At 28.1% G+C, this 13,193-nt stretch overlaps 2 protein-coding genes across 2 annotated transcripts; both read left to right on the top strand.

Annotated features, from left to right (window-relative positions):
* The first annotated feature begins 1,477 nt into the window (after positions 1–1,477).
* LOC107442463 (uncharacterized) lies at positions 1,478–5,146 on the top strand. Its single transcript, XM_087157078.1, has 2 exons — positions 1,478–3,183; positions 4,856–5,146. Exon 1 carries the CDS (start codon positions 1,564–1,566, stop codon positions 3,136–3,138), a length of 1,575 nt encoding a protein of 524 aa, XP_087013204.1. The 5' UTR covers positions 1,478–1,563; the 3' UTR covers positions 3,139–3,183; positions 4,856–5,146.
* A 4,907-nt stretch (positions 5,147–10,053) lies between these two features.
* On the top strand, positions 10,054–12,895 carry LOC139424966 (uncharacterized). Its single transcript, XM_071177320.2, has one exon. The coding sequence runs from the start codon at positions 10,256–10,258 to the stop codon at positions 11,915–11,917; it is 1,662 nt and encodes a 553-aa protein (XP_071033421.1). The 5' UTR covers positions 10,054–10,255; the 3' UTR covers positions 11,918–12,895.
* The last annotated feature ends 298 nt before the right edge of the window (positions 12,896–13,193 follow it).

Below are 13,193 nucleotides of genomic sequence, written 5' to 3'. Positions count from 1 at the left end.
ATTTAATTTAATTTAATTTAATTTAATTTAATTTAATTTAATTTAATTTAATTTAATTTAATTTAATTTAATTTAATTTAATTTAATTTTAATTTGGTTATTCTAACTAACTTTATCTTTATTTATATTTCTTATGTGTAGACGAGTCATTATCAGTATTTTCTCAGTGTACATTTGACATGTGCTTTTTGTGTATCATTAAATTTTCATATTTAAATTTTTGATTCCATTTTCTTACTTAGTTTATCCATTATGGGGCCTCGGGGCACGGTCAGTCTTAGATTTAAACACTAACTACAGAAAAGCTCCAGTGTGTTAGCACACAGTGTGTCCCGTGATGAAGTGCTCTTTAATAATTTTTTTCATAATTCAAATTTTAACAAAATCAACCATAAAAATTTTGCACTACATTAGAAATTTTATAAAAATTATATATATATATTTTCTTTTTGTGTTTAAAATGAGTAGTAATCATGCAAAATTTAGGATATGCGAATTAAACTTTTATCAAAAATTGATATCTTAGAAAAAATTGATAACAAACAAAGCATATTGTTATCATAAAATAAGAAACTAACAGTCGTGAGCTCGACTGTAGATTCATGGATAACCATAGATTGATAAAGAAAAGGGAGTTTCATTTTGTGTATATTGTATTTTTAAATTAGTGCATATGTATTTAAACTTGTCCTTCAGTTGCCATGCTTGCTAACTATGCAATAAAAGAATAAAAATCAATAATTTTGAACTTAAAAAGGACCTTCTTCAATGACAAATAAATCTTTGAAGAATTGAAGAGAGGTTATTAAGTATATGTTTCAATTCTATAAAAATCAATTTTATTAAAACCAGTGGAAAATAATCGTTTCTATCAAATATAGAAACAAAAATCGTTATCGTATACGTATAGGTCATTGTTTTTTACTTTCTATTTTAAAATGAGGAACGAAACATTAGCAGTAAATAAAAAATATCTAGAATGTCAATGTTTTTTATAAGTATATTCTATTTTTCAATGTCAATTGTAAATTTTTTCTCGGGAATCAATTCGGAGAAAAAAAAAGGGGTGGGGGAGGTACATTCAGAATATTTCTTCAAGGCGATTATAGATGCATAATCAGTTTTGAAAACTCATTTTAGAATTTAATCGAGAATTTGTAAGAAATTTGTGATTTTCAGTATTCTTATATGAATTCTTTGATGATACAGTAAAAAAAGAGGACTGCTAAACTGCCTAATTTGTCATTAAATTGTAATTGTCCATTATAATCACTAGAGATAATTAAATAAAATTAGATTGCTTTGATTATTTAAATTTTAGAGTCTACAGCAGTCATCTGGATCCCCTCTTTTGCTTGATATCTGCAACCGTTCCCTACCCCTCTGCACACTGCTAGATAGAACCGATTGTTTCCAGTTTTCATCATCGCAAATATAGATAAAGGAGCAGCATATCATTACTAAGTGTAGTGGTAATGCACTCTTTATCATCGCAGATCATAACTAGCTTTTTAAAAGCAAAAGTAGAGATTAAATATTTTTTTAAGCTACACTCCAAAGAAAATGAGCAGTAAAAAGAGAGAGTTTGTTTTTACTTGGAGAATCGAAAATGTTTCGTTTGGAGAACAAAGATATATAAAAAGTCCAGAATTCCAGGTGGAATGTCTAGGCCAAACACGGTGGACAGTAGATTTTTGCACCATAGGATATCTGAACGAGTCTTATTGTAGACTAAGTTGCTTAAATGCCAAAAGTGAAACATCAAATACTTTGGAGCTACATGATATATTGAAAAAAAGTGTTGGGAAACATGTTCTGGGTTACCGATTTGAATTACTTGACATCAATGGTGTGCTTTGTATTTCCTCTAGCATTCAGACTTTTGACGATGGAAAGAATGATTGTATATATTTCAAAGATTTAGGTTTAGACAGGGATATGGAAGATTTACCAGAAGATATTGTAATAATTCGTTGCGTTTTAATGAGAATGAAAGTCGATAGCTCCAGTGAGAATTTCAGCAGTTGTCTTGAAAATCAAAGAGCTGACGAAGCGAAGTCTGATTGCGAATGCAACACTATTTACGGAGTCGATACTTTTACTTTCATGTATAAAGATCTACGCACTTTGAATAGAGAAAAGGTTGTAACGACGCCGTCTACAAGATTCGGCGTCAATTTCTCGGTGAATAGGGATAGAGAAGTGTATCTTTCATTCTGCATAAAAAATGACCAAGATGTTATTCTTGTATCTTGCACAATATCATTTATTAATCCAGATGGTACAGTAGCATTAGTTTTGGAGGAGATTCCCCGATTATATTATGTCAAATCGGGTATAAGGGAAAGGTTCTATATAGGAAGAATGGATGACAAATGTTATTTAAAATGTGAGACAAGATCTTCGAATTCAATTAGATTCGATAACCTAATCTATTCACCTTCTTGCATATCAAATGCAGCTGAGATTTCTGCTCCCACCAACGAAGATAATGAAATTCCAGCCAATGCAGCTGAAGCCCTTAATTCAGAAGGAATTTCAATCTCAACGCAAACTGAAGAAAGCAATGTAGACTTCAAATCGCAAGAATTAATGAAATCTGTTCATTTGCCATTGCAAGATGACTTATGCAAATTGTTAAAGAATGAAACATTTACTGATGTGACATTGAAGTCAGAAAATGTAATTATGCCAGCCCATAAAGCTCTTCTGGCAGCACGATCACCCGTTTTTTCAGCCATGCTTCATATAGATATGCTGGAGAGTCAATCAGGTACTATTTATTTATCAGATGTTGATGTAGAGACACTCAAATTGTTTTTAGAATACATTTACACAGACACCGTTGAAATGAATGGCCATGAAAATGTCATCAAACTGATGATAATTGCTGATAAGTATCAAGTTATACCGCTTAAAGAGGGATGTTCTGCTTACTTGAAGACCATCTTGTCTGATGAAAATGTGTGCGATGTAATTGCTGTTGCCGATATGGTTAATCAAGAAGATTTAAAGTTGTGCGCTATGGCGTATATCAAAGCTAATGTTTCGAAAATCCTATCTACTTCAAAGTGGAAAAAATGGTTGAGGCAGAATTTAGAATTGGCTGCTGATATTGTAGCAGAAGTGTCTTCCTGATTAGTAAATACAGATCGTAAAGAGTATATCCAGCTAATCTATTTGGTAAGTTTTGAGTGTTTCTATTTCTCGTTTTTATTTGAAAATGTCGGTGGTAAAAAGTAATGACCCATATCTTTTAAAAATTGTACTTTCGTGTTGTCAACAATTAACAACCAACAATATCTTTTTTTCTGCTCAAATTAGATTAATCATTTTCAAAACAACACTTGTGTACTAATACGTTTAAAATGTCACCAAGCCGATGCAGTTTCTTTTTCGAGCTGCCAACAAAAAAATTAAGTTGTAAATATAAAATCTAGTGAATTGTCATTACCAGGTGAAAGATTATAAGCAGCTAAACAGTATAGGCGAATACATCGTTCAACACTGGTTTAAAAATTGTCTGCCAATCGTCAATTTTTCCACCGAAATCTGATTTTTTTAAAATTTCCTGCTTGATTTGAAATTTTTAGACATAAACAGAAGACTATTACAGCCATTAAAATTTTTCAATGTGTTTTCCTTCCATGTTGAAAATATATTTTTATATAATTTTAAATTAATGATTTTATTGTCTTTTTTTTCTTTAGAATGTTTTAGTTTCATGGATTTATTCGATTTCTTTTCTGTTTCATGTCAAGTTGCTTTTTACTCATTTTTAATTTTCAACATAATTCTTTTGTTGTTGATGGAATTATAATTTACTTAATTTTACTCTGGTTCAAAATTTCACGAGGAATAAATTGGGTTATCGAAGAATTAATTTGAGTTGGGCTAAATTTCTAGCACTTAGTTAATTTCATGCTTTATAATATTTAAAAGTAATCCAATTAATATGATTTCACTTTCATTGATGAACTTACGGAATTATTGAAGAAATTCTAATTGAAGAACTATGGACTCAATTGAAGAACTCAATGGAAGAGGAAAGTGACTTTGAGTAAATGAGCTTAAAAGTTTATTCGTTACTCGTTTTTATTACTGTGATCTTTATATTTTTGGTAAATTTGTGAAGAAATGACACATAAAATATATTTATGGGTATGTGGTTATATTTATTTGATTTCACTCTTTTATAAAAGAGGATTTTTATAGATTTTCGTATGTGGCAACTGATTATTTTCATGGAGGATTTTTCAAGGAATAAAATTTTTGCTTTAAAAACTTAAATAAATATATCGATACATATTTGGGTGATATATACTGACAAAATAAAACTTAAAAGACTCAATTTGGGAAAAAACATTAATTTGGCATCAAGTTTTAACCTTTTGTTTATGACTGGTACAACATGGTACATTGTAAGCGAAAGGTTAACTAGCCTTGTTAATCCGATAACCGTCAAAAAATGGTTCAGAGGCAGCGTGAGCTTGATATTCGAGAAATAGAAGTTTTAACAGTATTTATCGCTGATATTGACAACAATTCGGTAATTAATGATTTGAAAAAGTTGTTATTTTGAGTGACAAACGTAAAGCACGTGTAGCGTACGTAAAATAAAAAATAAAAAGAGAGAGAGAGAGAAAAGGAAAAAAATAGTAACTAAACAACTATTGACTTTTGCGACTAAATAACTCTGTTTTAAATAGATTATGAAACTTTAAATTTTTTCTTAATTTTAACCCTTTTCCAGCGTAAATGTTCTTTAAAATTGCTCATAAAAAACTTTTTTAAGTTGTAAATTGTGCTAATATACAATATGTATGCTTTTGAATTTATATTTTTAATAATTTAGTTTTAGGTATGAAGAAATAAAACGAGGAAGTTTTGTTCCAGCAGATGTGAAAATATGAATGAAGAATTTGTTAAAAATTATGTTTCGCAGAAATTTGTATCCTCATTTCAAATATAAATTACTTTAAAATTTCATTAAAATGTATTAAATGTATTAAAATTTTACTTAAATCATCAAATTTTTATGTTTCCGTTTTTAAGATCAAGGAAAATATTTTTTTATTTTTCAGTACTATTGTATTAAATGTATAAAATGTATTAAATGTATTAAAATTTTATTTAAGTCATCACATTTTTATGTTTCCGTTTTTAAGATCAAGAAAAATATTTTTTATTTTTCAGTACTATTGATTTAATATCTTTGGTAAAATATTAAAAATACTTTTATAAAATAATGAAATGTTTAACCACTTCTTTCTAAATTTTTTGGAGAAAAAGTTAAAAACTAGGCTTTTTTGAACCATTATAAATAAAAAAAAAAGTCTTTAAGAAGCAAATTTAGAAGTGGGTATAATTAAATTTTGTTAATTAAATTTTATTCTGAAATTTATGAACTAAAAGATAAATTTCATGCTGTGTACTTTTGATGTTGCAACGGATTGCATCAAATCACTCCCGACACCTTTGAGCACATCCGGGAATCGTTTTTGCATCGTTGTAGACTGTAAGCGCAACGTCTGTTCAAGCAATTACTGTAATTATTAATCATATAAATTTCAATGGTTTATCACAAATAATAACAAAATAATATAAAATAGAAAACTATTAATGGGAAAAAGCAAAAGTCTACCTCAAGACACATCTTTTGCCATATTTTAATGCAATCTTTCTGAATAAAGAATAATTATCCTAAGATAAAACTATTCTTTATAATGTGTCGATATCGCTAAAACAATCAGTTTAAAAAGAGTGTGAAATAAAATAAAGCAGAAACCAAACTTACCGGCCTGTAGCAAAATAAAATAAGGTTAAAAATAAAATAATAATTTAACAGTTAACAAATTTCGCGAAGAGGAAAATTTTATATAGTTGCCCTTATAGCTTGAATCGTACAAAATAAAATAAAAATAAATAAAAATATATGCATATATCTATAGATGTATACAGTTTCCTTTGCCCCCTGTCTTTCTCTACCATGTTACTATGTTCATGGTAACTTTATTTAATGACTACTTTTGATTTAGTATTTAACTGCATATTAAGTTTATTAAAAGAAATATAGGAAGGTATTTTCAAGATTCAAGTTTAGTAATTTGCAACGCAAGATCATTTAAAATATGTTTTTCATTCTGTTACATTTTCACACCGTTAAGCGTTACATTTTTAAATAATTTAACAAAAAAAATTTAGTTATATACAGTGTAAATTAGACTAGAGTGTGAGTTATGCAAAAAACAATTTTAAGTAATAACTTGAAATATAAGATAAGTAATATTTCAGGGTATTGCTATTGTTATAAATTTAAATATAAGATTAGATAACTTGAAATATAAGATAATAAAAGTTCTATTTGTTTCGTAAACAATAACAGAAAGGAAACATTTTTATCTTTTATATTGTTAAAAAACAACAATGAAGGTGTTAAAATTGAGATATTTTTTGTTTTTAGTAACTTGCTAAACCTTATCGAACAATTGTAGAGATAAAAATGCTAATTCACGTTAATGGCAACAGCTAATAAAAAGCAATTTTAGTGATTTACAGTATAAATTTGTCTGGAGTTTAAATTATGCAAAAAATTTTAAGTATTAACTTGAAATACGGAATTCCTCGATTAAATAGAGCATTATTTCCGTAAATAGTAACAAACTGGAATTTTTTTTCTTTCATAATAATAATAAAAATAATTATATAAAAAAAATTGATTCTACATGTATGTAACAATAATAAAGGTGCCAAACCATGATATTTACTTGTTTCTGATGAGTTATTTTTTCTTATTTAAACATTTTTGAACATAGGCAATAAAACAAGATTCAGATTCAGTTAATGTTTAACTTTTTATTAATTTTTTACATATTAAAATCATTCAAAGAAATATAGGTAGGTATCAATATTTATATGGCTAAAGTTCAGTAATTTGCAACGCAACATCATTTAAAATATAGATCTACTATCAGCTTTTTATTGTGTAACCTATTTCTATTCTGTTATCTACCACTTATTATGCTTTACATCTCTATATAATATAACAATAAAGCACTTTTAGGGATTTACAATGTGTGTAAATTTGACTAGCGAGTAAGCTGTGTGAAAACTTTTTAATATACAAATTCAAATACAAATGCGCAATTTAAAAGTTTAAATTGTTTCGTAAATAGTAACAGAAGGGAAATATTTTTATCTTTTATGTTGATAAAAATAATAATATAGAAAATACAATTCATTCTATACATGGTTTTAATTACAATGTAAGTACTGAAACTGAGATGTTTTCTGTTTCTGATTACTTGTTTTTTTATTTGAACTTTTTTGAGTACAGGTAATAGAAGGAAAAATAATCCAGATTCAAGTTTTTTATTTACTTAATGATCTAAATCAAACGTGCGTTGTTGTTTTGAGTTTTATGTACACGAAACATTACAATTGCAGCTGAAAGTTTCACGATTATTAATTACAATATTTTTAAATTTTTAAAAATATTTTTTAAGTGTCTCCCCAATTTGAAAATGACCCCTATTCACATGTTGCCTACTGATCAGAATGAGTCCGAAAGTTTTGAAAAGCGTTGCAGTTATGTTTTCACTGTAGCAAAAGTAAGTATTGGCTCATATGCGTCATTGGACAATTTGGGTAAAGATTCAAGAAGTGTAAAAGTTTAATGAATAAGCGCAAACTTGAATAAAGTTTTAAGTGCACAATTAAAATTTTTTAAACATTAAAAGGTGGGAGCCCCTATAGTTTGTATTTCTGGTTATTCGCCCCTTCTGTCTTCACGATAATCAGGCCTTGTCTAAAACTAACAAACTTTTTTTATTTTATAATTTCACACCGAAGAACTAAAATGGCTGGGCAATAATAGAACTCCACTAGGATTTCGGAAATTATAAAAAAAAGGACAAAACAGGCTTGACAAAGTCAAGCCTTTCAATCAATTCCTTTGTCAAGGAATCGGTGAGTAGGATACTTACCAGCTGGCCTATAATTTCTCTTCTATTCTTTTCGAAATAAACATTCTCATAGCGCAATAAACATTCTCATATTTCGAAATAAACATTCTCATATTTGTTCAAATGAAACTGTATGACTCTAGCTTTGATGCAAGAGGGGAAAAATGGGTAAAATTGCTCAAGTTAATACCTTTTCAAAACTCAGAAACTTTACTAATAAAAAAGTAATATTAAGATTAACAGAAAATAATAGAAATTTCTCGAGGTCAAAACTGAGACATACTTTGAAAGATTGTGAACAAAACTTTCTGCTAATACAATTTGTATCAGAAGATCTTTATAACGTTAATCAATCTGAAATAACAATAATCGTTTAAATAATGATTTCATTCTAGAAATAGCAGTATTACCTAGCACTGTTAGGGTAAAAAAGGTACTTTATTAAGTGATCTGAAAGAGCAAAATGAAATTTCCGTAAATTAGTACTTGTTTTATTGCTATTTTATAATTATTTTTGGTGAACAATACCTCTTCTTTATTTATGATGGAAATATTCTTGCTGAATAAATAGCTTAATTATTTAATTTTTGTTTCATGTCACAAAATTATGAGAGTCGAAAAGATGTGGCACATTCATAATTATGATTCTCGAAAATAATTACTAATGGCATCATTGTAATGGCACATAATGACCAACATTTTTTAAATCATTTTAGGTCATTTAATATCACGATACTGCATTTAAGTGCTATTCCAAATTATCTTTCTAAATTTGCATTTAGTACATAGAATTAATTTTTTATTACTTTCAGATTCCTTATTGGTAAAAGATTAATTTTAATACAGTCATATTTGTAATTTTTGAAAATTATTACTAATATTATTGATAACAGTAATATTTTTATAATCATTTTTAGAGGCGGTACATAAGGTGTCTTAAGGCCCTGTTACATATTCTCTCGCTAAATATGCATTTAGTTTACAATTCTTTTATTATTCGTTACCATTTTACTACAAAATAAATTTTGCATTTAGTAACAAGTGTTTTTAAAAAGTAGTTTCATATTTGATGACTCAAAGAAAAAATTCATTTAAATTACAAATTATTCTATTACCATCTATTTAAAGTACTATAATTTTTAAGTATTCAAGTTTTAAGTTTTTAAACATAATGTTCGGAAATTTATAAAGCAAACTTTAATCAGACATTAACGCGTACTGCGGCAGCAGTTATTTATTTTAATTTAAAAGGAAAGTATTCGCCTCTTAAAAATATTGGTACATTTTATTGCTTTAATTTTAAATGATTCGTCAGAAAGAGTTTCAAAAAACGCACCATAAATAGGAGAAGAAAAAAAAACTAATGATGCTGCATCATTTTATGAAAATTAAAATATGACACATTTATTCAGTAAAAACAGACATGATTGAAATAAGAATAAAATCAGATTTAAATTTAAAACTTTAGAAGATTTTCAAGACTAAATATAAAATTGAAATACTATATATAAAGTTTTATTATGAAAGAATATTTGTGATTAAAATTGAACTGAGGAAATTTGAATTTTTTATTATATCTAGTTAATTTAAGTCATTCGAATTTGCAATTTATGTATTTTGGTTCTGATTAAATTGAATAAACCAATGAAAGAATAAACAAAAAAAAAATAATAACCTTTACATATTTAGTTAATTAAATAAAAGAAAACTAAATTTAATTGTGAAAAGCAATAAATAAAAATGATTTTAATTTTAAATTTAAACCATATTTCCGTAACATTTTGACAATCTAATTTTAGTTGCTTAAAAAATAATAAAATTAAAAAAAATAAGAAAAATCAAACGCGTAAAAATTATGAAATTGATTCATTTAAATATGTATGATAACGTATACAAAACCTAAAATTTGCTGCTATACCTCTAATAATTAATCTGTATAATATAATAAAAAAAAGATTTTAGGATTGTTTAAAGTAGATTGTTTAACTTCGTCAAAACTTAATTTTTAAAAATTATTTTTTTAAAAACACTTAAAATAAATTATTCTGCTTAATTTAATTCGTTTTAAATCAAAATCATAGTTCATTTTAAATTAAGATAGCCTTAAAATTAAGTTCGCTTTTTTTTTCTCTTCAGGACGTAAAACATTACACGTCATCATATTAAACGCATACAAAAATGATTTGAACATAGATTACGAAGTCCTTTCCTTCTCTTTCCCTGTTAAAACAAGTTTTGCGCATGCGTGATTATCTCGATAACGGGTAGAAAATGATTCTTCCTTCTGTTTCATGTTTTGGAAGAAAGAGCTGAAATTTATTATTTCTGGAGAGCTACAAAGCAAGGTTTCATTACCAAATATTCCTTATTTAGTATTGAAATATAAAATGGCGACAGGTGAAAATAAAAACTTTTTATGCACATGGAAAATAGAAAATTATTCTTTTGCTTATCAAAGATGTGGACAGTGCATTCGAAGTCCTTTATTTAAAGTCGGAAATTTAGGGGGAAGTGAATGGACAATTTTACTTTATCCTAGAGGTTATGGTCGATACATGTCCTTCAGTGTTGCATGTGTATTGTATCGATATCAATACAACGAAGGCGATGAAAGTGAAGAGAAAATTACTATCGATTTACGATTCGAGTTGGCGAGCTTAAATGGCAATACGGTGAAAATTTGTGATTTTCAGAATCAAGAAATTCTTAGAGGTGCCAAATCAACAGAGTTTGAGTTAGTCAAAATCGATGAACTCCAAGAGGAAATGGAACTATGGCCTGTAGACACTTTAGTACTCCGCTGCTATTTGATAAAAACTCACGATGTGTTGCCATTTGTTCCAAGAGGAAATCAATATTCCAGTTGCGAAGCCTTTACTGAAATTTGTGTGGATAACTTTAAGCATAATTGGATTATCAGGATTCCGGAATCTTCCGAATGGTCAAGGAGAAAAGAAATAATCTTTCCTGATATGCTCCCAGTTGTGCTCATCTACAAAGTTGTTGGCGATCAAATTTACGTCCAAGTTTGCTCAACAGTTAAGTACAAATACTCACGCTTTATTTCTTGCATCGTAACTTTCTTAGATTCAAAAGGAAGAGAACTTTTAAGTAAAACTTCTTCCCGTCTTTTTTCGAACGAAACTTGGGAATTACCAGGTGTTATTCATAAATCAGTTCTTGATCTTACAACATGTCAACCTCATAATGATATTAAACTAAAGATTGAAGTATCCTCTACTAATGATTCCATTTTTTCAAGAATTAACTACTGCAACGAACATTTAAATACTGATAACGGTAATAAACTTCAAAACTCTAATGTGCCGTGTGCCGCGGTTATATTAAACCCAAAACGAACTTCGGCTACACGAACTGACAGCATCTTACGTTTGCAGAACCACCTAAAGAATATGTTTGCAGATTCTAAATTTACTGATGTAAATTTAAAAGCAGATGGTGAAGTAATTCCGGCCCACAAGGCACTTCTAGCAGCTAGATCCCCTGTTTTCTGTGCCATGCTTGAACAAGACATGCTTGAAAGCAAGACCGGTATTGTTGAAATTCCCGACGTGGAACCCACAACTCTAAAATTGTTTCTGGAGTACTTATATTCTGGAACAGTTAACGAAATGGATGACGAAAATGCTATAAATCTTATGGTTATTGCTGATAAATATGAAGTTCTTTCTCTGAAGGATATGTGTTCCGGGTACCTGGGATCTGTCATGTCACTGAATAATGTGTGTAATGTGCTATATGTGGCTGACCTGGTGAATGACGCCACCTTAAAATCGGCTGCCACTGATTACATTGTAAGACACTCTCTTAAAGTTTTACCTTCGCCAGAATGGTCCACATGGGTCGAGAATAATGTAAAACTTGCCACTGAACTGTTTTTTAAATTGTCTCAAAAGCTTAATTGTGAGTCAAAGAGTTTATCGGGCAGATAAACAATAATTTTCCTTGAAAGAATTTTAGAACATTTTGTGCGATTCCTTTTTCTTTTTTTTTTTGTATAGGTGATGATTACCCTAAGTATATTTTTTAGAAACAAATTCTGCCCGAAAGTGTATTATATATAGCGTCAAGCAAGTATTTAGTTAATGATCGTACATTGATGCTTAAGTGATGAAAAAATAAAAATTATCACATTCTTATAAGTCTTCAACGAGTAGGTGAGATTAAAAGCATCAAAAACTGTTTCTTTGCTGGAGGACTCAGGGGTGACAAAGTTATTTTAAGGAATCCTTTTGAGTTTCATAATGCAATTAAATTGGCTTATATAATTATTTAGTCTTTTCCAGTTAAGGTTCGTCATATTTCGATGACTTACTTTTCTTGAGTATTAACCCCTAATCTGTTTTAATGCTAACTTGCTTTTTGTCTCCCCCTGTTGTAATTTTGGAGATATTTAATTGACTGAAAGTAAATTTTCAGAAAGTCTAGTTTATCCTACTTGAAAAACAAAATGAAATAGAAGCACTAAACCGGAACGCTAGATTATGTCAAAAACGGGTGCACAAATACCATAGCTCGTTATCAAAAACAATAAAAACAGATAACGGGTTAATTTGTGAACTTGTGAATTTGTGAATCTTTTATTTATTTTTTGACTATCATTCTAATAATATATGTTCAAGGCAATGTATGTATATCTCATGATTTTTTTATTGTTATCTTTATTTTTATTCAAAGAACTAAAGAGTATGAATTAGTTTTATAATATTTCGAGCCTCCGCTAAAAACTGGAAAAATCATAAGAAAAAACATTTTAAGATCTAACTGTGAATAATATCTTTAAAATGTTTGTTATTATATGCATTTTGCTATTGTTATATTGTCTGTATTTTTTATAATGTTGTTTTTAGCTTTCTGTTTAAATATTACCTATAACATTGAAAATAAAAATAATAAATGTTTCTTCAAAATTAAAATTTTAGCAATTGTTAAATAATTATAAATTTAGTTTCTAAAAGAGAAAATTATTACTCGAAGAAAATATTTGAGACTTAAAATAACTTCTTTTGTTTGATGTGTATTATATGGAAAATGGTTGAATTAATTTGTTGAGTGCTGATAGAAATTCAAAAGAACTCTACAACCAGGGGAGCATTTTTATGCAATTAGAGATGACAGAGAGAACCCACGCATAAATATTATAAATAAATAATTTCAATAATTTATTTATAATATTTATAAGTATATTAGCGATAGACGCTAGTTATT

Source organism: Parasteatoda tepidariorum, chromosome 2, assembly GCF_982258835.1.
Source record: "Parasteatoda tepidariorum strain Cologne lab strain chromosome 2, Ptep-v5.0, whole genome shotgun sequence".
Lineage (NCBI taxonomy): Eukaryota > Metazoa > Arthropoda > Arachnida > Araneae > Theridiidae > Parasteatoda > Parasteatoda tepidariorum.
Note: the sequence above shows the minus strand (reverse complement) of the source record. Positions and strands in the feature narration are given on the sequence as shown.